Source organism: Dendrobates tinctorius, unplaced genomic scaffold, assembly GCF_039654945.1.
Source record: "Dendrobates tinctorius isolate UK_male_01 unplaced genomic scaffold, ASM3965494v1 ptg000297l, whole genome shotgun sequence".
In the NCBI taxonomy this organism is placed as follows: Eukaryota; Metazoa; Chordata; class Amphibia; order Anura; family Dendrobatidae; genus Dendrobates; species Dendrobates tinctorius.
In genome coordinates, this window is record NW_027361964.1 from 2,519,583 (window position 1) to 2,547,098 (window position 27,516).

Genomic DNA, 27,516 nt, shown 5'->3' on the forward strand with positions numbered 1-27,516 from the left:
TGACAGAAAAATAAAAAAAGTAAAGGCTCTGGGAAGGAGGGGAGCAAGTTCAGAGAAGAGCTTGGTGAGCAAACTCTAAACTATGTCCTACGAGGAACATACAAGGAATGTTTAGCTTGGAAAAAAGAAGGCTAAGAGATTACGTAAAAGATGTCTACAAATTTCGGAAAAGCGGTCACAGTGTAGAGGGATAATAATAACTCTTACTTGTACATGGAAACATGAGAAGCAATGGAATGAAACTGAAAGGGAAAGGACTGTGAGGAGAGAGGGAGGATGGAGGAGGGACTGTGAGGAGAGAGGGAGGATGGAGGGAAGGACTGTGAGGAGAGAGGGAAGATGTAAGAGGGACTGTGAGGAGAGAGGGAGGATGGAGGAAGGACTGTGAGGAGAGAGGAAGGATGGAGGAGGGACTGTGAGGAGAGAGGGAGGATGTAGGGAGGGACTGTGAGGAGAGAGGGAGAATGGACGAGGGACTGTGAGGAGAGAGGGAGGATGGACGAGGGACTGTGAGGAGAGGGAGGATGGACGAGGGACTGTGAGGAGAGAGGGAGGATGGAGGGAAGGACTATGAGGAGAGAGGGAGGATGGAGGGAAGGACTATGAGGAGAGAGGGAGGATGGAGGGAAGGACTGTGAGGAGAGGGAGGATGGAGGGAAGGACTGAGGAGGGAGGATGGAGGGAAAGACTGTGAGGAGAGAGGGAAGATGCAAGAGGGACTATGAGGAGAGAGGGAGGATGGAGGAAGGACTGTGAGGAGAGAGGGAGGATGTAGGGAGGGACTGTGAGGAGAGGGAGGATGGAGGAAAGACTGTGAGGAGAGGGAGGATGGAGGGAAGGACTGTGAGGAGAGAGGAAGGATGGAGGAGGGACTGTGAGGAGGGAGGATGGAGGGAGGGACTGTGAGGAGAGAGGGAGGATGGACGAGGGACTGTGAGGAGAGAGGGAGGATGGACGAGGGACTGTGAGGAGAGAGGGAGGATGGACGAGGGACTGTGAGGAGAGAGGGAGGATGGACGAGGGACTGTGAGGAGAGAGGGAGGATGGACGAGGGACTGTGAGGAGAGAGGGAGGATGGAGGGACTGTGAGGAGAAAGGGAGGATGGAGGGACTGTGAGGAGAAAGGGAGGATGGAGGGACTGTGAGGAGAAAGGGAGGATGGAGGAAAGGACTGTGAGGCGAGAGGGAGGATGGAGGAAAGGAATGTGAGGCGAGAGGGAGGATGTAGGGAAGGACTGTGAGGAGAGGGAGGATGGAGGGAAGGACTGTGAGGAGAGAGGGAGGATGGAGGGAAGGACTGTGAGGAGAGAGGAAGGATGGAGGGAAGGACTGTGAGGAGAGAGGGAGGATGGAAGGACTGAGGAGAGGGAGGATGGAGGGAAGGACTGTGAGGAGGGAGGATGGAAGGAAGGACTGTGAGGAGAGAGGGAGTATGGAGGGAGGACTGTGAGGAGAGAGGGAGGATGGAGGGAGGACTGTGAGGGGAGGGAGGATGGAGGGAGGACTGTGAGGGGAGGGAGGATGGAGGGAGGACTGTGAGGGGAGGGAGGACTGTGAGGGGAGGGAGGATGGAGGGAAGGACTGTGAGGAGAGAGGGAGGATGGAGGGAAGGACTGTGAGGAGAGAGGGAGGATGGAGGGAAGGACTGTGAGAGAGGGAGGATGGAGGGAAGGACTGTGAGAGAGGGAGGATGGAGGGAAGGACTGTGAGAGAGGGAGGATGGAGGGAAGGACTGTGAGAGAGGGAGGATGGAGGGAAGGACTGTGAGGAGAGGGAGGATGGAGGGAAGGACTGTGAGGAGAGAGGATGGAGGGAAGGACTGTGAGGAGAGAGGATGGAGGAAGGACTGTGAGGGGAGGGAGGATGGAGGGAAGGACTGAGGAGAGAGGGAGGATGGAGGGAAGGACTGTGAGGAGAGAGGGAGGATGGAGGGAGGACTGTGAGGAGAGAGGGAGGATGGAGGGAGGACTGTGAGGGGAGGGAGGATGGAGGGAAGGACTGTGAGGAGAGAGGGAGGATGGAGGGAAGGACTGTGAGGAGAGAGGGAGGATGGAGGGAGGACTGTGAGGAGAGAGGGAGGATGGAGGGAGGACTGTGAGGAGAGAGGGAGGATGGAGGGAAGGACTGTGAGGAGAGAGGGAGGATGGAGGGAAGGACTGTGAGGAGAGAGGGAGGATGGAGGGAAGGACTGTGAGGAGAGAGGGAGGATGGACTGTGAGGGGAGAGGGAGGATGGAGGGAGGACTGTGAGGAGAGAGGGAGGATGGACTGTGAGGAGAGAGGGAGGATGGAGGGAGGACTGTGAGGAGAGAGGGAGGATGGAGGAAAGGACTGTGAGGAGAGAGGGAGGATGGAGGAAAGGACTGTGAGGAGAGAGGGAGGATGGACTGTGAGGAGAGAGGGAGGATGGAGGGAAGGACTGTGAGGAGAGAGGGAGGATGGACTGTGAGGAGAGAGGGAGGATGGAGGGAGGACTGTGAGGGGAGGGAGGATGGAGGGAAGGACTGTGAGGAGAGAGGGAGGATGGAGGGAAGGACTGTGAGGAGAGAGGGAGGATGGGGGGAAGGACTGTGAGGAGAGAGGGAGGATGGACTGTGAGGAGAGAGGGAGGATGGGGGGAAGGACTGTGAGGAGAGAGGGAGGATGGAGGGAAGGACTGTGAGGAGAGAGGGAGGATGGACTGTGAGTGGAGAGGGCGGGAATGTGAAGTGACTGATTCGGAGCCGGCGGTGGTTGGCGCCATTGCTGCAGTGTGAGGAGGCTCAGGACATGGCGCTCTCAGACATCAGACGCGTCCTCATCAGTGACAGCCTGGCCCCGGCCTGTGCGGAGATTCTGCGCTCTCAGGGCGGCATAGAGGTGACAGAAAGCCCCGGACTGAGCGCCCAGGAGCTGCTCTCCGAGATCCAGGTAGGGAGCGGAGGAGCCGCCATGCTGTGCAGACAGTAGAGGAGAGCGGCCTCCCGGCGGCACAGGCTGCTCCTCTCTGTCCTGCAATGCTGAGCGCTATATCGTGTATACGGCGCAGAGTCAGGAGCGATCACCTGCAGGCCGCAGGGTCGGCGCATGGGACCCGCATTCATTGCAAAGTCTGATGCAAGAGAAGCAAAAAGTGTCAGGAGAGGAGGAGGAGCTGAAGAGGAGGAGGAGAGTGGGCTGAGGTGTCCCCCCCAGGAGGAGAGTGGGCTGAGGTGTCCCCCCAGGAGGAGAGTGGGCTGAGGTGTCCCCCCCAGGAGGAGAGTGGGCTGAGGTGTCCCCCCAGGAGGAGAGTGGGCTGAGGTGTCCCCCCAGGAGAAGAGTGGGCTGAGGTGTCCCTCCAGGAGGAGAGTGGGCTGAGGTGTCCCCCCAGGAGGAGAGTGGGCTGAGGTGTCCCCCCAGGAGAAGAGTGGGCTGAGGTGTCCCCCCAGGAGAAGAGTGGGCTGAGGTGTCCCCCCAGGAGGAGAGTGGGCTGAGGTGTCCCTCCAGGAGGAGAGTGGGCTGAGGTGTCCCCCCAGGAGGAGAGTGGGCTGAGGTGTCCCCCCAGGAGAAGAGTGGGCTGAGGTGTCCCTCCAGGAGGAGAGTGGGCTGAGGTGTCCCCCCAGGAGGAGAGTGGGCTGAGGTGTCCCCCCAGGAGAAGAGTGGGCTGAGGTGTCCCTCCAGGAGGAGAGTGGGCTGAGGTGTCCCCCCAGGAGGAGAGTGGGCTGAGGTGTCCCCCCAGGAGGAGAGTGGGCTGAGGTGTCCCCCCAGGAGGAGAGTGGGCTGAGGTGTCCCTCCAGGAGGAGAGTGGGCTGAGGTGTCCCTCCAGGAGGAGAGTGGGCTGAGGTGTCCCCCCAGGAGGAGAGTGGGCTGAGGTGTCCCCCCAGGAGGAGAGTGGGCTGAGGTGTCCCCCCAGGAGGAGAGTGGGCTGAGGTGTCCCCCCAGGAGGAGAGTGGGCTGAGGTGTCCCCCCAGGAGGAGAGTGGGCTGAGGTGTCCCCCCAGGAGGAGAGTGGGCTGAGGTGTCCCTCCAGGAGGAGAGTGGGCTGAGGTGTCCCTCCAGGAGGAGAGTGGGCTGAGGTGTCCCTCCAGGAGGAGAGTGGGCTGAGGTGTCCCTCCAGGAGGAGAGTGGGCTGAGGTGTCCCCCCAGGAGGAGAGTGGGCTGAGGTGTCCCCCCAGGAGGAGAGTGGGCTGAGGTGTCCCCCCAGGAGGAGAGTGGGCTGAGGTGTCCCTCCAGGAGGAGAGTGGGCTGAGGTGTCCCCCCAGGAGGAGAGTGGGCTGAGGTGTCCCCCCAGGAGGAGAGTGGGCTGAGGTGTCCCCCCAGGAGGAGAGTGGGCTGAGGTGTCCCCCCAGGAGGAGAGTGGGCTGAGGTGTCCCTCCAGGAGGAGAGTGGGCTGAGGTGTCCCCCCAGGAGGAGAGTGGGCTGAGGTGTCCCTCCAGGAGGAGAGTGGGCTGAGGTGTCCCTCCAGGAGGAGAGTGGGCTGAGGTGTCCCCCCCAGGAGGTGAAGGAGGAGAGTGGGCTGAGGTGTCCCCCCAGGAGGAGAGTGGGCTGAGGTGTCCCTCCAGGAGGAGAGTGGGCTGAGGTGTCCCCCCAGGAGGAGAGTGGGCTGAGGTGTCCCCCCAGGAGGAGAGTGGGCTGAGGTGTCCCTCCAGGAGGAGAGTGGGCTGAGGTGTCCCTCCAGGAGGAGAGTGGGCTGAGGTGTCCCTCCAGGAGGAGAGTGGGCTGAGGTGTCCCTCCAGGAGGAGAGTGGGCTGAGGTGTCCCCCCCAGGAGGTGAAGGAGGAGAGTGGGCTGAGGTGTCCCTCCAGGAGGAGAGTGGGCTGAGGTGTCCCTCCAGGAGGAGAGTGGGCTGAGGTGTCCCCCCAGGAGGAGAGTGGGCTGAGGTGTCCCCCCAGGAGGAGAGTGGGCTGAGGTGTCCCCCCAGGAGGAGAGTGGGCTGAGGTGTCCCCCCAGGAGGAGAGTGGGCTGAGGTGTCCCCCCAGGAGGAGAGTGGGCTGAGGTGTCCCTCCAGGAGGAGAGTGGGCTGAGGTGTCCCTCCAGGAGGAGAGTGGGCTGAGGTGTCCCCCCCAGGAGGTGAAGGAGGAGAGTGGGCTGAGGTGTCCCCCCAGGAGGAGAGTGGGCTGAGGTGTCCCCCCAGGAGGAGAGTGGGCTGAGGTGTCCCTCCAGGAGGAGAGTGGGCTGAGGTGTCCCTCCAGGAGGAGAGTGGGCTGAGGTGTCCCTCCAGGAGGAGAGTGGGCTGAGGTGTCCCTCCAGGAGGAGAGTGGGCTGAGGTGTCCCCCCCAGGAGGTGAAGGAGGAGAGTGGGCTGAGGTGTCCCTCCAGGAGGAGAGTGGGCTGAGGTGTCCCTCCAGGAGGAGAGTGGGCTGAGGTGTCCCTCCAGGAGGAGAGTGGGCTGAGGTGTCCCCCCAGGAGGAGAGTGGGCTGAGGTGTCCCCCCAGGAGGAGAGTGGGCTGAGGTGTCCCCCCAGGAGGAGAGTGGGCTGAGGTGTCCCTCCAGGAGGAGAGTGGGCTGAGGTGTCCCTCCAGGAGGAGAGTGGGCTGAGGTGTCCCTCCAGGAGGAGAGTGGGCTGAGGTGTCCCTCCAGGAGGAGAGTGGGCTGAGGTGTCCCCCCCAGGAGGTGAAGGAGGAGAGTGGGCTGAGGTGTCCCTCCAGGAGGAGAGTGGGCTGAGGTGTCCCTCCAGGAGGAGAGTGGGCTGAGGTGTCCCCCCCAGGAGGTGAAGGAGGAGAGTGGGCTGACGTGTCCCCCCAGGAGGAGAGTGGGCTGAGGTGTCCCTCCAGGAGGAGAGTGGGCTGAGGTGTCCCCCCAGGAGGAGAGTGGGCTGAGGTGTCCCCCCAGGAGGAGAGTGGGCTGAGGTGTCCCTCCAGGAGGAGAGTGGGCTGAGGTGTCCCTCCAGGAGGAGAGTGGGCTGAGGTGTCCCCCCCAGGAGGTGAAGGATGAGAGTGGGCTGAGGTGTCCCCCCAGGAGAAGAGTGGGCTGAGGTGTCCCTCCAGGAGGAGAGTGGGCTGAGGTGTCCCCCCAGGAGGAGAGTGGGCTGAGGTGTCCCTCCAGGAGGAGAGTGGGCTGAGGTGTCCCTCCAGGAGGAGAGTGGGCTGAGGTGTCCCTCCAGGAGGAGAGTGGGCTGAGGTGTCCCTCCAGGAGGAGAGTGGGCTGAGGTGTCCCTCCAGGAGGAGAGTGGGCTGAGGTGTCCCTCCAGGAGGAGAGTGGGCTGAGGTGTCCCTCCAGGAGGAGATGGAGGAGGGAGTGGGGTGAGGTGTCCCCCTTCTCCAGGAGGAGAGAGTGGGCTGAGGTGTCCCCCCAGGAGGAGAAGGAGGAGAGTGGGCTGAGGTGTCCCCCCAGATGGAGGAGAAAGGGGAGGGTGGCCTGAGGTGTCCCCTCAAGAGGAGAAGGAGCATCATAGAATGGTAGAGTTGGAAGGGACCTCCTGGGTCATTTTGTCCAACCCCCTGCTCAAAGCAGGATCCGCTAAATCATCCCAGTCAGATGTCTGTCCAGCCTCTGTTTGAAGACTTCTATTGAAGGAGAACTCGCCACTTCTCGTGGAAGCCTGTTCCACTCATTGATCACCCTCACTGTCACCCACCTAATATCTAATCTGTGTCTCCTCCCATTCAGTTTCATCCCATTGCTTCTAGTCTTTCCTTGTGCAAATGAGAATAAGGTTGATCCTTCTACAATGTGACAGCCCTTGAGATATTTGTAGACAGCTATTAAGTCTCCTCTCAGTCTTCTCTTTTGCAAACTAAACATTCCCAAATCCTGCAACCTTTCCTCATAAGACAGGGTTTGCAGACCGGTCACCATTCTGGTTGCTCTTTTCTGAACTTGCTCCAGTTTGTTGATGTCTTTTTTAAAATGTGGTGCCCAAAACTGGACACAGTATTCCAGATGAGGTCTGACCAAAGAGGAGTAGAGGGAAATAGTGACTTCACGTGATCTAGACTGTATGCTTCTGTTAATACATCCTAGAATTGCATTTGCCTTTTTTGCTGCTGCATCACACTGTTGACTCATATTCAGTCTGTGATCTATTAGTATACCCAAGTCTTTTTCACATGTGCTGTCACTTAGCCCTATTCCTCCCATTCTATATATGCTTTTTTCATTTTTATTGCCCAGATGTAGTACTTTGCATTTCTCCCTGTTATAAACCATTCTGTTAGTTGCTGCCCACTTCTCCAGTTTATTTATATCTTTTTGAATCCTCTCTCTCTCTTCTCTAGTATTAGCTATCCCTCCTAGCTTTGTGTCATCAGCAAATTTAATCAGTTTACCCTCAATTCCTTCATCTAAATCGTTGATAAAGATGTTGAACAATACAGGAAGGTGGGCTGAGGTGTCTGTTATGAACAGGTCACTGAGGAGGATGGCAGGAACAGGCTAGGCCACCAGGAAACCAGACCCCTAATCCTAACAACACAGCTAACAGTAGCCGTGGAGCGTACCTACAATGCCCTAGACGCCTTGGCACAGCCTGAGAACTAATTAAGCCTAAAGCAAGAAAGGTGAAATCTAACTGCCCCGGAGTAGAACCCCAAAGAAATAGCCCGCAAATGTATATTGTCGGTGAGACCAGATGAGGGTCAAACACAGGCAGAAAATAGACTGAGCAAATGATGGGGCCCAAACTGTCTAGATAGGAAAGACACTGTCTGCAATTACGCAAAAACCCTAAAAAATCCAACACGTCTGATGTACAAAAAAACACTGAGGTCTCACGACCTCTCCCCCATTATATCAGCATTCTGGTGTAAACTGGCAGCAAAGCAAACCAGACTAATATAACAGGGGACTGAACAAACTGACACAAGCTGTAACATATGAAGCGAGGTCCAGCACAGCCCCAGCAGGAAGCACGCTGACCCCGTAAAGCAAAGCAGAAAGAGGCAAAACCAGATCAGATGCAAAGGATTAGCAAATGAACAACTTAACTGAAAAATGCAGGATCAGGCAGGAGACAGCAGACCTCAGAATGCACAGGAAGAACTAATCACCAGCAACAACTGAGGGAAGCCTGCTCACTTAAATACTCCCACTCAGTAACCCCAGATTTCCAATCATCATCGTCAGGGGCAGACTTCTGTCAATCCGGCCAGCTCCACTACCCACAGTAACCACCAGAGGGAGCCCCGACTCAGAAGTAAGAGAATTCACAACAGGTGTCCACCAGGAGGAGGAGGAAAGTGGGCTGAGGTGTCCCCATGTCAAGTGATACAGTGCAGTGTATATATACAAGTGGAGCGGTACTGTGCAGTGTATATATACAGGAGGAGTGGTACTGTGCACTGTGTATATATACAGGAGGAGTGGTACTGTGCAGTGTATATATACAGGAGGAGCTGTACTGTGCAGTGTATATATACAGGAGGAGCGGTACTGTGCAGTGTATATATACAGGAGGAGTGGTACTGTGCAGTGTATATATACAGGAGGAGCTGTACTGTGCAGTGTATATATACAGGAGGAGTGGTACTGTGCAGTGTATATATACAGGAGGAGCGGTACTGTGCAGTGTATATATACAGGAGGAGTGGTACTGTGCACTGTGTATATATACAGGAGGAGTGGTACTGTGCAGTGTATATATACAGGAGGAGCTGTACTGTGCAGTGTATATATACAGGAGGAGCGGTACTGTGCAGTATATATATACAGGAGGAGCGGTACTGTGCAGTGTATATATACAGGAGGAGCGGTACTGTGCAGTGTATATATACAGGAGGAGCGGTACTGTGCAGTGTATATATACAGGAGGAGCGGTACTGTGCAGTGTGTATATATACAGGAGGAGCGATACTGTGCAGTGTATATATACAGGAGGAGCGGTACTGTGCAGTGTGTATATATACAGGAGGAGGGGTACTGTGCAGTGTATATATATATACAGGAGGAGTGGTACTGTGCAGTGTATATATACAGGAGGAGTGGTACTGTGCAGTGTATATATACAGGAGGAGCGGTACTGTGCAGTGTATATATACAGGAGGAGTGGTACTGTGCAGTGTATATATACAGGAGGAGTGGTACTGTGCAGTGTATATATACAGGAGGAGCTGTACTGTGCAGTGTATATATACAGGAGGAGTGGTACTGTGCAGTGTATATATACAGGAGGAGCGGTACTGTGCAGAGTATATATACAGGAGGAGTGGTACTGTGCAGTGTATATATACAGGAGGAGTGGTACTGTGCAGTGTATAAATACAGGAGGAGTGGTACTGTGCAGTGTATATATACAGGAGGAGCGGTACTGTGCAGTGTATATATACAGGAGGAGCGGTACTGTGCAGTGTATATATACAGGAGGAGCGGTACTGTGCAGTGTATATATACAGGAGGAGTGGTACTGTGCAGTGTATATATACAGGAGGAGCGGTACTGTGCAGTGCATATATACAGGAGGAGTGGTACTGTGCAGTATATATACAGGAGGAGCGGTACTGTACAGTGTATATATACAGGAGGAGCGGTACTGTGCAGTGTATATATACAGGAGGAGTGGTACTGTGCAGTGTATATATACAGGAGGAGTGGTACTGTGCAGTGTATATATACAGGAGGAGTGGTACTGTGCAGTGTATATATACAGGAGGAGCTGTACTGTGCAGTGTATATATACAGGAGGAGCTGTACTGTGCAGTGTATATATACAGGAGGAGTGGTACTGTGCAGTGTATATATACAGGAGGAGTGGTACTGTGCAGTGTATATATACAGGAGGAGCGGTACTGTGCAGTGTATATATACAGGAGGAGCGGTACTGTGCAGTGTATATATACAGGAGGAGCGGTACTGTGCAGTGTATATATACAGGAGGAGCGGTACTGTGCAGTGTATATATACAGGAGGAGCGGTACTGTGCAGTGTATATATACAGGAGGAGTGGTACTGTGCAGTGTATATACAGGAGGAGTGGTACTGTGCAGTGTATATATACAGGAGGAGTTGTACTGTGCAGTATATATACAGGAGGAGTGGTACTGTGCAGTGTATATATACAGGAGGAGTGGTACTGTGCAGTATATATACAGGAGGAGTGGTACTGTGCAGTGTATATATACAGGAGGAGTGGTACTGTGCAGTGTATATATACAGGAGGAGCTGTACTGTGCAGTGTATATATACAGGAGGAGTGGTACTGTGCAGTGTATATATACAGGAGGAGCGGTACTGTGCAGTGTATATATACAGGAGGAGCGGTACTGTGCAGTGTATATATACAGGAGGAGCGGTACTGTGCAGTGTATATATACAGGAGGAGCGGTACTGTGCAGTGTATATATACAGGAGGAGGGGTACTGTGCAGTGTATATATACAGGAGGAGTGGTACTGTGCAGTGTATATATACAGGAGGAGTGGTACTGTGCAGTGTATATATACAGGAGGAGTGGTCCTGCGCAGTGTATATATACAGGAGGAGCGGTACTGTGCAGTGTATATATACAGGAGGAGCGGTACTGTGCAGGGTATATATACAGGAGGAGTGGTACTGTGCAGTGTATATATACAGGAGGAGCGGTACTGTGCAGTGTATATATACAGGAGGAGTGGTACTGTGCAGTGTATATATACAGGAGGAGTGGTACTGTGCAGTGTATATATACAGGAGGAGTGGTACTGTGCAGTGTATATATACAGGAGGAGTGGTACTGTGCAGTGTATATATACAGGAGGAGTGGTACTGTGCAGTGTATATATACAGGAGGAGCGGTACTGTGCAGTGTATATATACAGGAGGAGCGGTACTGTGCAGTGTATATATACAGGAGGAGCGGTACTGTGCAGTGTATATATACAGGAGGAGCTGTACTGTGCAGTGTATATATACAGGAGGAGCGGTACTGTGCAGTGTATTATATACAGGAGGAGCGGTACTGTGCAGTGTATATATACAGGAGGAGCGGTACTGTGCAGTATATATACAGGAGGAGCGGTACTGTGCAGTGTATATATACAGGAGGAGCTGTACTGTGCAGTGTATATATACAGGAGGAGTGGTACTGTGCAGTGTATATATACAGGAGGAGCGGTACTGTGCAGTGTATATATACAGGAGGAGCGGTACTGTGCAGTGTATATATACAGGAGGAGTGGTGCTGTGCAGTGTATATATACAGGAGGAGTGGTACTGTGCAGTGTATATATACAGGAGGAGTGGTACTGTGCAGTGTATGTATACAGGAGGAGTGGTACTGTGCAGTGTATATATACAGGCGGAGCGGTACTGTGCAGTGTATATATACAGGCGGAGTGGTACTGTGCAATGTATATATACAGGCGGAGTGGTACTGTGCAGTGTATATATACAAGAGGAGCGGTACTGTGCAGTGTATATATACAAGAGGAGCGGTACTGTGCAGTGTATATATACAAGAGGAGCGGTACTGTGCAGTGTATGTATACAGGAGGAGCGGTACTGTGCATTGTATATATACAGGACAGGAGGAGTGGTACTGTGCAGTGTATATATACAGGATAGGAGGAGTGGTACTGTGCAGTGTATATATACAGGATAGGAGTAGTACTGTGAAGTGTATATACAGTATCTATCTATATATATATATATATATGTCTCCTCAGAGATCCAAGCTTCAGAGACTGGTAGCTCTGCAGAAACTGGGTAAGAATTGAAGGAGAGAAGAACAGAAAGGACACTATTGTAGGTGTTTACTGTAGGCCACCTGGACAGTCTGAAGATATGGATGAACTCTTTTTCCTCTTTATACAATACAACAGTGATCATGGGAAATTTTAAATATCCAAATATTTGTTGGGAATCTTTCTCGGGCAAAAGTACTGGGTCCAGAAAATTCTTAACTTCACTCTTTTACCTTTTGCAAGATAAAGTTGTCATCAAGAGAACAAGGGGATCTGCAATCTTGGACCTAATTGTTACCAACAGGGAGGAAATGGTTGAGGAAGTAAAGGTGGCTGAGAATATAGAGGGCAGCGATCATGATATGCTCAGATTTTGGATTACAAAAGGAAGTTGGTCTTCAGAACGGCAGATTTTAATGGACTCAGACAGAGGGTGGGAAAGGTCCAGTGGCTGGATGTTCTAAAGCAGGGGTGGGGAATCTTTTTTCTGCCAAGGGCCACTTAGATATTTATACCACCCTTCGGGGGCCGTTCAAACTCCGCCCACAAAGTACATCCTGACTCTGGCACTTGTTTCATGACTTAATCTTTCATTGCATGCCCTTCAATGTTCAGTAGTGAACACTGCGTGTGTGTGCTAACAGAGCAAGAAGAAAATAATGAGTTTGTGGCAATCAAAATTCAGCTCCCTGCCCCAGAATGCAGTCCCTGAGAATCTGCCCGGGGGCCTGATAAAAGGTCATCGAGGGCCGTAAATGGCCCTGGGGCCTGAGGTTCCCCACCCCTGTACTGTAGGATAGAAGTTTCCAAGAAGGATGAGAGATTTTGCTCATTGAAATTCTCACTGCACAATCAGTAACAATCCCGAAAAGAAGGTAAGAATTGGAAGCATTTAAAGAGACCAGGGTGGATGAACACAGAACTTAATGACTTGTTAAAAAGGAAAAAAAGAAATGTATATCAAATGGAAAGAGGGGACGTATCCATAGAAGACTATAATGCTGTCTGCAGAGAATGCAGGGCAAGAGTTAGAAGAGCTAAAGCCAGTAATGAAGTGAGGCTTGCAAGGGAGACCAAAAACTGCAAACAAGGGTTTTGGGGATATGTCAAAAGCAAAAGAAAAGTCAAAGATGCTATAGGATTCTTACAGGATGAAAAGGGTGAAGTGATCAAAATTGATGTTGAGAAGCCGATCCTTTAAATTCCTAATTTGCATCTGTGTTCTCTAAGAAAGCAAATGTAACATCAACTGATCTTCACGGGGCCATCAAGGGAATAAAGGAATCCACACTATCCATAATCATAGAGATGGTGAGGGAACACTGAGCATGAATTTACATCTCCTGGTTCAGGTGAATTACATCCTAGGGTACTGAAAGAGTTAGCAGAGGAAACTGCAGAACCACTAGCTAGAATCTTTGAAAAGTCCTGGAGAACAGAAGTCCCAGAAGAATAGAGAAGGGCAAATGTTTGCACTATCCTAAAAATAGGAAAGAAGATGGAGCCAGGAAGTTACAGGCCAGTGAGCCTTACTTCTATAGCAGAAAATATATGTGAACAAATTATTAAACAGTATGTATGTAAGTATTTGGATAAGAATACAGTAATTAACCAGAGTCAGCATGGGTTTGCAGCAAACAAATCATTCTAAACTAATCTAATTTCCTTCTATGACAGAATCACTGACTGGGTGGATCAGGGAAATGCTGTAGGTATAGTATATTTCGACTTCAGCAAAGCATTCGATAAAGTATCTCATAATGTCCTTAATGAAAAATTACCAAATATGGGACTGACAAGGCTACGGTTAGTACTACATAAACGTATGAAACACGACTACATATGTACTTTTTATCTGATAAAATAAGGACATAATAACAAAGCAAGAACTGTTAGAAGTGGCGAAAGACACTAAAAATAAAGTGCCTTCGCCACTCGGGGTCCACCGTGTGGTGGATGGAAAAACCGCAGCTAGAAGAGGCAGAACACTATGGCGGTAATGTGCACAGGGTTTGACTGCACCCAAAGTGCACTAACGCAAACTCTGTTATACTCAGAGCTGCAGGCATAGAGCATAAACTAAACGCTGAGTCTGTTCAGGGTCACAGACTCTCAGCGATACAGACACGGTATTAAAGGTCACAGGAGTTGCCTTAAACAACAGGACTACTCCTTCTAGACCTACCGTAAAGTAAGGCGCGTGGCGTCGCAACTGCGAACGCTCGGCAGAACTGCAACCGCAGCGCGGCGTGAACTGAGCCGCAGAGAAGGCACCGCTATGTCGCAAGCGCGATGCAGGACGCTAGCTGCTGAAGTAGATGGAGCTAGGCGCGCTAGCGCTGCTACTGGCCGATACCCAAACACTCACACAGACGTATTATCAGAGGGAAGGGGTTTCTTAATAAGTCAGTCACCAGTCCAAGCATCCATCACCATACACACAGCAGCAAGTATGAAAGTACTAGCGCATGGCGGAACAGTCATGTGCGCTTTTTATAGTGAACGGGACCTTCCGGAAATCTCCAGAGCCCTGGGCTGAACCAATGGAATCAGGAGCAGGACCTGAGCACCTGACTCCTGAACTCCAATGGGAGCTCATCCTGTGAGCATGCTCAGAAGAAGGGACGAAGGACTTAGCCTCCGGAGAGAGTTGCTGTAAAGCAATCTCCTTTGCATTAAACACAGAGCAGGCGACTGCAGCACGTGAGGGTCTAGATTCCTGCCTGGCAATGGCCGAAATCTGACTCCTAACAAGAACTCATCAGAAAAAGGGGGCTGTGAAGCAAGAGAGGGGCTGCTGCTAGGTTATGTTCATTTCATTACGGTCAGTTACAACCATTGTTGCTGGTAAACGCTGAATAACATCTGACATCTCGAGTGAGAGCCTTATGTCATCAGGAACTAATAACAATGAGCATAATGATAATGAATAAATCTAGAATATAAATGGTGACACTTACAATCTGTGCATATGGTGCATTTTATCTGTCATAAATAAATCATATTTAAAAAAATAATTATAGGCCAGAATAAACGGGTTCAGCGTAAGGCTTATTAAGTCCAGTACCCGTAAACCACTATGCCAGAGTAACGAGAAAGGAATAATGACAATAAACTCCAAATAGTCAAATGCTTCATGGTAATAATAGAGTGATGAGTGCTAGAAAGAGGTAAGTGCTGGGAGGTAGTGGAGAAAAGTGACTGTACACGGATAAGGTGCTACCAAAGAGGATGACACGTTCCCGCTCTCAGTGCTGGGCCCAATGCGCGTTTCGCCGTAGCTTTTTACCAGGGACACTGGTAATGGTCGTAGTTGACCATAATGAAATTAGCATAACCTAGTAGCAGCCCCTCTTACTTCAAATGCCCCCCTCATTTTTCTGGTGAGTTCTTATTTTGTTATTATGTCCTTAATTTATCAAATAAAAATGTAAATTACCTATGTAGTCGTGTTTCAGATTTTTAGGTAGTTTGTTCCGAATGTTTATATGACAATATTTTTGTGTTTTTATGTTAAGGCTACGGTTAGGTGGATTCATAACTGGCTCACTGATCATACTCAAAAAGTGGTAATAAATGGTTGCACATCCAAATGGAAGTGTTTTAAGTGGGGACCACAAGGCTCTGTCCTGGCCCCAGTGTTACAGGTGGGGGGACCACAAGGCTCTGTCTTGGCCCCAGTGTTACAAGTGGGGTACCGCAAGTCTCTGTCCTGGCCCCAGTGTTACAGGTGGGGACCACAAGGCTCTGTCCTGGCCCCAGTGTTACATGTGGGGTAGCACAAGGCCCTGTCCTGGCCCCAGTGTTACATGTGGGTCCTGGCCCCAGTGTTTCATGTGGGGAACACAAGGCTCTATCCTGGCCCCAGTGTTACAGGTGGGGACCACAAGGATCTGTCCTGGCCCCAGTGTTACATGTGGGGTACCACAAGGCCCTGTCCTGGCCCCAGTGTTACATGTGGGTCCTGGCCCCAGTGTTTCATTTGGGGAACACAAGGCTCTATCCTGGCCCCAGTGTTACAAGTGGGGACCACAGTGCTCTGTTCTGGCCCCAGTGTTACAAGTGGGGTACCACAAGGCTCTGTCCTGGCCCCAGTGTTATAGATGGGGACCACAAGGCTCTGTCCTGGCCCCAGTGTTACATATGGGGTACCACAAGGCTCTGTCCTGGCCCCAGTGTTACAAGTGGGGACCACAATGCTCTGTCCTGGCCCCAGTGTTACAGGTGGGGACCACAATGCTCTGTCCTGGCCCCAGTGTTACAGGTGGGGACCACAAGGCTCTGTCCTGGCCCCAGTGTTATAGGTGGGGACCACAAGGCTCTGTCCTGGCCCTAGTGTTACATATGGGGTACCACAAGGCCCTGTCCAGGCCCCAGTGTTACATGTGGGTCCTGGCCCCAGTGTTTCATGTGGGGAACACAAGGCTCTGTCCTGGCCCCAGTGTTACATATGGGATACCACAAGGCTCTGTCCTGGCCCCAGTGTAACATGTGGGAACCACAAGGCTCTGTCCTGGCCCCAGTGTTACAAGAGGGGTACCACAAGGCTCTGTCCTTGCCCCAGTGTTACATGTGGGGACCACAAGGCTCTGTCCTGGCTCTAGTGTTTCATGTGGGGACCACAAGGCTCTGTCCTGGCCCCAGTGTTACAAGCGGGGACCATAAAGCTCTATCCTGGCTCCAGTGTTACAAGTGGGGACCACAATGCTCTGTCCTGGCCCCAGTGTTACAGGTGGGGACCACAAGGCTCTGTCCTGGCCCCAGTGTTACATATGGGGTACCACAAGGCTCTGTCCTGGCCCCAGTGTTACAGGTGGGAACCACAAGGCCCTGTCCTGGCCCCAGTGTTACATGTGGGTCCTGGCCCCAGTGTTTCATGTGGGGAACACAAGGCTCTGTCTTAGCCCCAGTGTTACATATGGGGTACCACAAGGCTCTGTCCTGGCCCCAGTTTTACAGATGGGGACCACAAGGCTCTGTCGTTGCCCCAGTGTTACATGTGAGGACCACAAGGCTCTGTCCTGGCCCCAGGGTTATAAGTGGGGTACCACAAGGCTCTGTCCTGGCCCCAGTGTTACAAGCGGGGACCATAAAGCTCTATCCTGGCTCCAGTGTTACAAGTGGGGACCACAATGCTCTGTCCTGGCCCCAGTGTTACAGGTGGGGACCACAAGGCTCTGTCCTGGCCCCAGTGTTACATATGGGGTACCACAAGGCTCTGTCCTGGCCCCAGTGTTACAGGTGGGAACCACAAGGCCCTGTCCTGGCCCCAGTGTTACATGTGGGTCCTGGCCCCAGTGTTTCATGTGGGGAACACAAGGCTCTGTCTTAGCCCCAGTGTTACATATGGGGTACCACAAGGCTCTGTCCTGGCCCCAGTTTTACAGATGGGGACCACAAGGCTCTGTCGTTGCCCCAGTGTTACATGTGAGGACCACAAGGCTCTGTCCTGGCCCCAGGGTTATAAGTGGGGTACCACAAGGCTCTGTCCTGGCCCCAGTGTTACAGGTGGGGACCACCATGCTCTGTCCTGGCCCCAGTGTTACATGTGGGGTACCACAAGGCCCTGTCCTGGCCCCAGTGTTTCATGTGGAGAACACAAGGCTCTGTCCTGGCCCCAGTGTTACATATGAGGTACCACAAAGCTCTGTCCTGGCCCCAGTGTTACAAGTGGGGTACCACAAGGCTCTGTCCTGGCCCCAGTGTTACAGGTGGGAACCACAAGGCTCTGTCCTGGCCCCAGTGTTACAGGTGGGAACCACAAGGCCCTGTCCTGGCCCCAGTGTTACATGTAGGTCCTGGCCCCAGTGTTTCATGTGGGGAACACAAGGCTCTATCTTGGCCCCAGTGTTACATATGGGGTACCACAAGGCTCTGTCCTGGCCCCAGTTTTACAGATGGGGACCACAAGGCTCTGTTGTTGCCCCAGTGTTACATGTGAGGACCACAAGGCTCTGTTCTGGCCCCAGTGTTACAGGTGGGGAACACAAGGATCTGTCCTGGCCCCAGTGTTACATGTGGGGACCACAAAGCTCTGACCTGGCCCCAGTGTTACATATGGGGTACCAGAAGGCTCTGTCCTGGCCCCAGTTTTACAGGTGGGGACTACAAGGCTCTGTCCTTGCCCCAGTGTTACATGTGTGGACCACAAGGCTCTGTCCTGGCCCCAGTGTTACAAGTGGGGTACCACAAGACTGTCCTGGCCCCAGTGTTACATATATGGTACCACAAGGCTCTGTCCTGGCCCCAGTTTTACAGGTGGGGACTACAAGGCTCTGTCCTTGCCCCAGTGTTACATGTGTGGACCACAAGGCTCTGTCCTGGCCCCAGTGTTACAAGTGGGGTACCACAAGACTCTGTCCTGGCCCAAGTGTTACATATATGGTACCACAAGGCTCTGTCCTGGCCCCAGTGTTACAGGTGGGGACCACAAGGATCTGTCCTGGCCCCAGTGTTACAAGTGGGGTACCACAAGGCTCTGTCCTGGCCCCAGTGTTACAAGTGGGGTACCACAAGGCTCTGTCCTGGCCCCAGTGTTACAGGTGGGGACCACAAGGATCTGTCCTGGCCCCAGTGTTACAAGTGGGGTACCACAAGGCTTTGTCCTGACCCCAGTGTTACATATAGGGTACCACAAGGCTCTGTCCTGGCCCCAGTGTTACAGGTGGGGACCTGTTATAAATGGGTCACCGAGGAGAAAAAAAGCAACACACGCTAAGTCTCAGAAAACCAGAGAGGTTGGTAACTATGCAGACTGCAGAGCCCTGATCTTAACACACAACTAGCAGCAGTCGTGGAGCGTGCCTACGATGGTCCTGGACGCCTCATCACAACCGGAGAGCTAAATAAGCCTAAAGTAAGAAAAGAGGAAAACTAACTCCCCCAGAGCAGACCCCAAAGGAAAGACAGCCCCCCACATGTATTGACGGTGAAGCAAGATGAAAACACAAACAAAGGCAGAAAAATAAGCTGAGCAAACGATGGGGCCCAAACTAACTTGAAAGGACAGGAAAGGAAAGATGCTGTCTGCAATCTGCCAAAAAACCCTACCCAAAAAAAGTCCAACACTTCTGATAACAAAATTAACCGTGAAGTCACTAGACTTCTCCCACTATATCAGCACTCTGAAATATTCTGAGACAGAGCAAAAAAGAGGTCAATCTAATAAAGGACAAAAAGGCAAATTGGCAAATACAGATAAATAAGAGTGGAAGTTCAGCACAGCCCAGGCGGGCTGGCTGACCACAAAAAAACTGAGTTGACCAACAAGAGCAAGTGTGAACATTAGCAAAAACAAACTTAACTTGAGAAGACTGGAGCAGAGCTGAAGTCCAAGACCTGAGAAGCAGACTGAATCACCAGCAACTGGATAGGGCGTCGGCTGTCTTATATCCAGTCTGATACTCCAGAGATCCAATCAGTTTCCTCCTCGTCAGGTGGCAGACCATTACCAATTAAACCAACCTCACTACCTCCTGTCACCACCAGAGGGAGAACGGAAGGAGAACTCCCAGCTGGTGGAGCAGAAAATGAGCTCGTAACAGGGACCACAAGGATCTGTCCTGGCCCCAGTGTTACAAGTGGGGTACCACAAGGCTCTGTCCTGGCCCCAGTGTTACAAGTGGGGGGACCACAAGGCTCTTTCCTTGCCCCAGTGTTACATGTGGGAACCACAAGGCTCTGTCCTGGCCCCAGTGTTACAAGATGCTCTGTCCTGGCCCCAGTGTTACAAGTGGGGACCACAAGGCTCTGTCCTGGCCGCAGTGTTACAAGTGGGGTACCACAAGGCTCTGTCCTGGCCCCAGTGTTACAAATGGGGACCACAAGGCTCTGTCCTGGCTCCAGTGTTACAAGTGGGGTACCACAAGGCTCTGTCCTGGCCTGTTGTGAATTTTCTCTCTGGCTTCCCTCTGGTGATTACTGAAGATAGTGGAGCTGGTCAGATTGAGAGTTCTCTTTCTGAGCTCCCTCTGGTGGTTACTGGAGGTAGTGGAGCTGATCTGATTGACAGAGGCTTGCCACCTGATAATGAGGAAGATGATTGGAGATCTGGGGTTTCTGATTGGGATTTAAGACAGCTGACTCCCTCTATCCCTGCTGGTGATTTTTTTCCTGTGCCTCCTGAGGTCTGATGTCTCCTGCTCTTTCCCTGCATGTTCAGCTAAGTGTTCTTTTGCTTTTCTATTTGCATTTGATCTGGTTTTGTCTATATCAGTTTTGCGTGGGTCAGCCAGCTCCGGCTGGGGCTGTGCTGAATCACCGCCCATATGTTACTGCATGTGCCAGTTTGATTTGTCCCCTTTATATTGGTCTCGCTTTCCTTTGCTTTCAGAATATACCAGAGTGCTGATATAGTGGGGGGCGAAGTCATGTGAGTTCAGTGTTTTTTGCATCAGACGTGTTGGACTTTTGCAGGGTTTTTTGTGTGATTGCAGACAGTGTCTTTCCTGTCCTGTCTAGTCAGTGTGAGCCCCATCGTTTGCTCAGTCTATTTTTCTGCCTGTGTTTGTATTTTCATCTTGTCTCACCGACAATACATGTTTGGGGGCTGTCTATTCCTTTGGGGTCTGCTGCGGGGCAGTTTAGATTTCCCCTTTCTTGCTTTAGGCTGTTAGCTCTCCGGCTGTGCCGAGGCGTCTAAGATGATCATAGGTATGCTCCACAGCTACTGCTAGTTGTGTGGACAGGATTAGGGGTCTGCATGCGCTTAGTTACCAACCTCTCTGGTTTTCTGTGACTTAGCCTGGGCCTGCTATCCTCCTCGGTGCCCATTCATAACACTGGCCCCAGTGTTACAGGTGGGGACCACAAGGCTCTGTCCTTGCCCCAGTGTTACATGTGGGGACCACAAGGCTCTGTCCTTGCCCCAGTGTTACATGTGGGGACCACAAGGCTCTGTCCTGGCCCCAGTGTTACAGGTGGGGAACACAAGAATCTGTCCTGACCCCAGTGTTACATGTGGGGTACCACAAGGCTCTGTCCTGGCCCCAGTTTTACATGTGGGGACCTCAAGGCTCTGTCCTGGCCCCAGTGTTACATGTGGGGTACCACAAGGCTCTGTCCTGGCCCCAGTGTTACAAGTGGGGTACCACAAGGCTCTGTCCTGGCCCCAGTTTTACATGTGGGGTACCACAAGGCTCTGTCCTGGCCCCAGTTTTACATGTGGGGTACCACAAGGCTCTGTCCTGGCCCCAGTGTTACAAGTGGGGTACCACAAGGCTCTGTCCTGGCCCCAGTTTTACATATGGGGACCACAAGGCTCTGTCCTGGCCCCAGTGTTACAGGTGGGGAACACAAGGATCTGTCCTGGCCCCAATGTTACAAGTGGGGTACCACAAGGCTCTGTCCTGGCTCTAGTGTTACATGTGGGGACCACAAGGCTCTGTCCTGGCCCCAGTGTTACAGGTGGGGACCACAATGCTCTGCCCTGGCCCCAGTGTTACAAGTGGGGTACCCCAAGGCTCTGTCCTGGCCCCAGTGTTACATGTGGGAGCCACAAGGCTCTGTCCTGGCCCCAGTGTTACATGTGGGAACCACAAGGCTCTGTCCTGGCCCCAGTGTTACAAGTGGGGTACCACAAGGCTCTGTCCTGGCCCCAGTGTTACATGTGGGGACCACAAGGCTCTGTCCTCTCCTCAGTGTTACATGTGGGGACCACAAGGCTCTGTCCTGGCCCCAGTGTTACATATAGGGTACCACAAGGCTCTGTCCTGGCCCCAGTGTTACAGGTGGAGACCACAAGGCTCTGTCTGGGCCCCAGTGTTACAGGTGGGGACCACAAGGCTCTGTCCGGGCCCCAGTGTTACAGGTGGGGACCACAAGACTCTGTCCGGGCCCCAGTGTTACATGTGGGGACCACCAGATGATCTAAATAAGGGAACTGAAGGTAAACTGATCAGATTTGCAGATGATGCAATTCTAGGAGGGATAGCTAACGCTAGAGACGACAGAGAAAGGATTCAGAAGGATCTAGATAAGCTTGAACACTGGGAAGCAACTAATAGAATGGTACTTAACAGGGAGAAATGCAAGATTCTACATCTGGGAAAGAAAAATAAAAATTACATCTATAGAATGGGAGGAATAGAACTAAGCAACAGCACGTGTGAAAAAGAATTGGAAATGCATTAAAGGGAATCAGTCACCCCTTATTTTGAATATGAGCTGCCGGCACCGACATCAGGAGCTTATCTACTGCATTCTGTAATGCATTCTGTAATGCTGTAGATAAGCCCCCAATGTAACCTGAAAGATAAGAAAAAAGAGTTAGATTATACTCACCCCGGCGTCCGGTCCGATGGTTGTCGCCGTCCGTCCCGGCGCCTCCCATCTTCATACAGTGCCGTCCTCTTCTTTCCTTCCTGTCGTAGCTCCTGCACAGGTGTACTGCTCTGCCCTGTTGAGGGCAGAGCAGAGTTCTGCAGTGTGCAGGCGCCGGGAGAGGTCCGGCGGCTGCGTACTGCAGTACTCTGCTCTGCAATCAACAGGGCAGAGTGGTGCGCCTGCGCCGGAGCTACAACAGGAAGGAATGAAGAGGACGGCACACTATGAAGATGGGAGGTGCCGGACCGCAACACCTATCGGACCAAAACCGGACCCGGACCACCCCCGGTGAGTATAATCTAACTCATTTTTCATATCTTTCAGGTTACATCAGGGGCTTATCTACAGCATTACAGAATGCATTACAGAATGCTGTAGATAAGCTCCTGATGTCGGTGCTGGCAGCTCATATTCGAAAAAAGGGTGACAGATTCCCTTTAACAGAAGCATACAGTCTAGATCGCGTGAAGTCATTATTTCCCTCTACTCCTCTTTGGTCAGACCTCATCTGGAATATTGTGTCCAGTTTTGGGCGCCACATTTTAAAAAAGACATCAACAAACTGGAGCAAGTTCAGAAAAGAGCGACCAGAATGGTGACCGGTCTGCAAACCCTGTCTTATGAGGAAAGGTTGCAGGATTTGGGATTGTTTAGTTTGCAGAAGAGAAGACTGAGAGGAGACTTAATAGCTGTCTACAAATATCTAAAGGGCTGTCACATTGTAGAAGGATCAACTTTATTCTCATTTGCACAAGGAAAGACTAGAAGCAATGGGATGAAACTGAATGGGAAGAGACACAAATTAGATATTAGAAAAAACTTTGACAGTGAGGGTGATCAATGAGTGGAACAGGCTGCCATGAGAGGTGGTGAGTTCTCCTTCAATGGAAGTCTTCACACAGAGACTGGACAGACATCTGTCTGAGATGGTTTAGTGACTCATTGAGCAGGGGGTTGGACCAGATGATCCCAGAGGTCCCTTCCAACTCTGATATTCTAGGATTCTATGAAATCGCTTAGAAATGTTTCTGAGCTGTAGGCTTCAGGTTTTTTCGCCCTGCCTGGAGACGGCTGCACCTACAGTATAAACAGGTCTTACTACCAGTGAGAACAGTGGTGATTTGCAGCCATAGATATATGAAGTGTGAGGGGCCCATTATCCCCTGGTGCTTTTCATTGGCTGTGAACTCTCTGACCCCACAGGACTATGATGGGCTTATTGTCCGTTCAGCCACCAAGGTTTCCTCAGAAGTTCTGACTGCAGGAACAAGGCTGAAAGTGGTGGGACGAGCAGGAACTGGAGTGGACAATGTGGATGTGGAAGCTGCTACCATGAACGGGATCATTGTAATGAAGTAAGAGCCTCATGTATCATGTAACACTGATAAGTGGTTGTTATATAAGGCGCTGATTAACTGTCCTGATCCTGAGTTACATCCTGTATTATACCCCAGAGCTGCACTCACTATTCTGCTGGTGCAGTCACTGTGTACATACATTACATTACTGATCCTGAGTTACATCCTGTATTATACTCCAGAGCTGCACTCACTATTCTGCTGGTGCAGTCACTGTGTACATACATTACATTACTGATCCTGAGTTACATCCTGTATTATACCCCAGAGCTGCACTCACTATTCTGCTGGTGCAGTCACTGTGTACATACATTACATTACTGATCCTGAGTTACATCCTGTATTATACTCCAGAGCTGCACTCACTATTCTGCTGGTGCAGTCACTGTGTACATACATTACATTACTGATCCTGAGTTACATCCTGTATTATACCCCAGAGCTGCACTCACTATTCTGCTGGTGTAGTCACTGTGTACATACATTACATTACTGATCCTGAGTTACCTCCTGTATTATACTCCAGAGCTGCACTCACTATTCTGCTGGTGCAGTCACTGTGTACATACATTACATTACTGATCCCGAGTTACCTCCTGTATTATACTCCAGAGCTGCACTCACTATTCTGCTGGTGCAGTCACTGTGTACATACATTACATTACTGATCCCGAGTTACATCCTGTATTATACCCCAGAGCTGCACTCACTATTCTGCTGGTGCAGTCACTGTGTACATACATTACATTACTGATCCCGAGTTACCTCCTGTATTATACTCCAGAGCTGCACTCACTATTCTGCTGGTGCAGTCACTGTGTACATACATTACATTACTGATCCCGAGTTACATCCTGTATTATACCCCAGAGCTGCACTCACTATTCTGCTGGTGCAGTCACTGTGTACATACATTACATTACTGATCCCGAGTTACCTCCTGTATTATACTCCAGAGCTGCACTCACTATTCTGCTGGTGCAGTCACTGTGTACATACATTACATTACTGATCCTGAGTTACATCCTGTATTATACTCCAGAGCTGCACTCACTATTCTGCTGGTGCAGTCACTGTGTACATACATTACATTACTGATCCCGAGTTACATCCTGTATTATACTCCAGAGCTGCACTCACTATTCTGCTGGTGCAGTCACTGTGTACATACATTACATTACTGATCCTGAGTTACATCCTGTATTATACTCCAGAGCGGCACTCACTATTCTGCTGGTGCAGTCACTGTGTACATACATTACATTACTGATCCTGAGTTACCTCCTGTATTATACTCCAGAGCTGCACTCACTATTCTGCTGGTGCAGTCACTGTGTACATACATTACATTACTGATCCTGAGTTACATCCTGTATCATACTCCAGACCTGCACTCACTATTCTGCTGGTGCAGTCACTGTGTACATATATTACATTACTGATCCTGGGTTACATCCTGTATTATACTCCAGAGCTGCACTCACTATTCTGCTGGTGCAGTCACTGTGTACATACATTACATTACTGATCCTGAGTTACCTCCTGTATTATACTCCAGAGCTGCACTCACTATTCTGCTGGTGCAGTCACTGTGTACATACATTACATTACTGATCCCGAGTTACATCCTGTATTATACTCCAGAGCTGCACTCACTATTCTGCTGGTGCAGTCACTGTGTACATACATTACATTACTGATCCTGAGTTACCTCCTGTATTATACTCCAGAGCTGCACTCACTATTCTGCTGGTGCAGTCACTGTGTACAAACATTACATTACTGATCCTGAGTTACATCCTGTATCATACTCCAGAGCTGCACTCACAGTTCTGCTGGTGCAGTCACTGTGTACATACATTACATTACTGATCGTGAGTTACCTCCTGTATTATACTCCAGAGCTGCACTCACTATTCTGCTGGTGCAGTCACTGTGTACATACATTACATTATTGATCCTGAGTTACATCCTGCATTATACCCCAGAGCTGCACTCACTATTCTGCTGGTGCAGTCACTGTATACATACATTACATTACTGATCCTGAGTTACATCCTGTATTATACTCCAGAGCTGCACTCACTATTCTGCTGGTGCTGTCACTGTGTACATACATTACATTACTGATCCTGAGTTACATCCTGTATTATACTCCAGAGCTGCACTCACTATTCTGCTGGTGCAGTCACTGTGTACATACATTACATTACTGATCCTGAGTTACATCCTGTATCATACTCCAGAGCTGCACTCACTATTCTGCTGTTGCAGTCACTGTGTACATACATTACAATATTGATCCTGAGTTACATCCTGTATTATACCCCAGAGCTGCACTCACTATTCTGCTGGCGCAGTCACTGTGTACATACATTACATTACTGATCCTGAGTTACATCCTGTATTATACCCCAGAGCTGCACTTTCTATTCTGTTGGTGTAGTCACTGTGTACATACATTACATTACTGATCCTGAGTTACATCCTGTATTATACCCCAGAGCTGCACTCACTATTCTGCTGGTGCAGTCACTGTGTACATACGTTACTGATCCTGAGTTACCTCCTGTATTATACTCCAGAGCTGCACTCACTATTCTGCTGGTGCAGTCACTGTGTACATACATTACATTACTGATCCTGGGTTACATCCTGTATCATACTCCAGAGCTGCACTCACTATTCTGCTGGTGCAGTCACTGTGTACATACATTACATTACTGATCCCGAGTTACATCCTGTATTATACTCCAGAGCTGCACTCACAATTCTGTTGGTGCAGTCACTGTGTACATACATTACATTACTGATCCTGAGTTACCTCCTGTATTATACTCCAGAGCTGCACTCACTATTCTGCTGGTGCAGTCACTGTGTACATACATTACATCACTGATCCTGAGTTACATCCTGTATTATACCCCAGAGCTGCGCTCACTATTCTGTCACTTCTCAGCTTCGCTCTTCACCTTCTGCTCTGTCTGCTCTTCTCCTGTGCTTCTGCATTAGGGGAGTTCAGCTGTTGGGGGTCTGTCCGCTTTTCTACTATATGACATTCATCTGTCCCCCTCTACATGCAGCACACCCACCGGAAACAGTATCAGTGCGGCGGAGCTGACGTGCGGCCTTATCCTCAGCCTCTCCAGGTGGGTGTACTTACTTATGCATGTGATAGTGGTGTGATTGCTTCTTCATGTAATCGTCTATTATCAGGCAGGTTCCTCAGGCCGCGTCATCAATGAAGCAGGGAAAATGGGACCGGAAGAAGGTACGGACCACAAAGCTGTTGGTTTCAGGGACGATCTGGGTATTGAAGTCGAGGAGGAGCAGGAGGGTCAGAAAATGATGTAGTGTTGGGGGTGACCAGTCAGACTGGAGGGTGAGAGAAACCGGTAGGAACCTTCACTAACCATCCTCTGCCCCGCAGTACATGGGCTCCGAGCTGCACGGGAAAACACTAGGAATCCTGGGGCTCGGACGGATCGGGAAAGAAGTGGCAACAAGGATGCAGTCATTCCAGATGAAGGTGCGGAACTGTCTGATGCAGGTGCCTCAGTGATGTATCGCGCCGCCATCCAATGCTCTACCATGTCCTCAAAGCAGAGGAACCACCCTCTGAGGTCACCTCCACATCTCCCCACCCTAGGTTCTGCCTGTCCCTCACTGTCACCCCTGCCCGACTCCCCGCCTGCTCCTGCCCAATTCCCCAGCCTCACCGTCACCTCTGCCCGACTCCTCGCCTGTTCCTGCTCAACTCCCCAGCCTCACTGTCACCCCTGCCCGACTCCCCGCCTGTTCCTGCTTAACTCCCCAGCCTCACCATCACCCCTGCCCGACTCCCCGCCTGTTCCTGCTCAACTCCTCAGCCTCACCATCACCCCTGCCAGACTCCCCAACCTCACCATCACCCCTGCCTGACTCCCCGCCTCACCATCACCCCTGCCCGACTCTCCACCTGCTCCTGCCCAACTCCCCAGCCTCACCGTCACCCCTGCCCGACTCCCCGCCTGTTCCTGCTCAACTCCCCAGCCTCACCGTCACCCCTGCCCAACTCCCCGCCTGTTCCTGCTCAACTCCTCAGCCTCACCATCACCCCTGCCCGACTCCCCAGCCTCACCGTCACCCCTGCCCGACTCCCCGCCTGCTCCTGCCCAACTCCCCAGCCTCACCATCACCCCTGCCCGACTCCCCGCCTGCTTCTGCTCAACTCCCCAGCCTCACCGTCACTCCTGCCCGACTCCCCTCCTGCCCGACTCCCCGCCTGTTCCTGCTCAACTCCCCAGTC

At 51.4% G+C, this 27,516-nt stretch overlaps 2 protein-coding genes across 2 annotated transcripts in view; one reads left to right on the top strand and one right to left on the bottom strand.

The window, feature by feature from the left end:
- Positions 1-495: 495 nt before the first annotated feature.
- LOC141073182 (uncharacterized) lies at positions 496-2,742 on the bottom strand. The gene is made up of 2 exons (XM_073560567.1): positions 2,625-2,742; positions 496-2,243 (listed from the first exon to the last, which is right to left on the bottom strand). Exons 1-2 carry the CDS (start codon positions 2,740-2,742, stop codon positions 601-603), a joined length of 1,761 nt encoding a protein of 586 aa, XP_073416668.1. The 3' UTR covers positions 496-600.
- The window catches only part of PHGDH (phosphoglycerate dehydrogenase), a 45,578-nt gene continuing 20,710 nt past the window's right edge, over positions 2,649-27,516 (top strand). Inside the window, exons 1-5 of the mRNA XM_073560510.1 lie at positions 2,649-2,909; positions 23,074-23,225; positions 26,312-26,377; positions 26,445-26,499; positions 26,659-26,757. Coding sequence (XP_073416611.1) covers positions 2,769-2,909; positions 23,074-23,225; positions 26,312-26,377; positions 26,445-26,499; positions 26,659-26,757 — 513 coding nt within the window. The 5' untranslated portion in view covers positions 2,649-2,768. The remainder of the gene's footprint in view (positions 2,910-23,073; positions 23,226-26,311; positions 26,378-26,444; positions 26,500-26,658; positions 26,758-27,516) is intronic.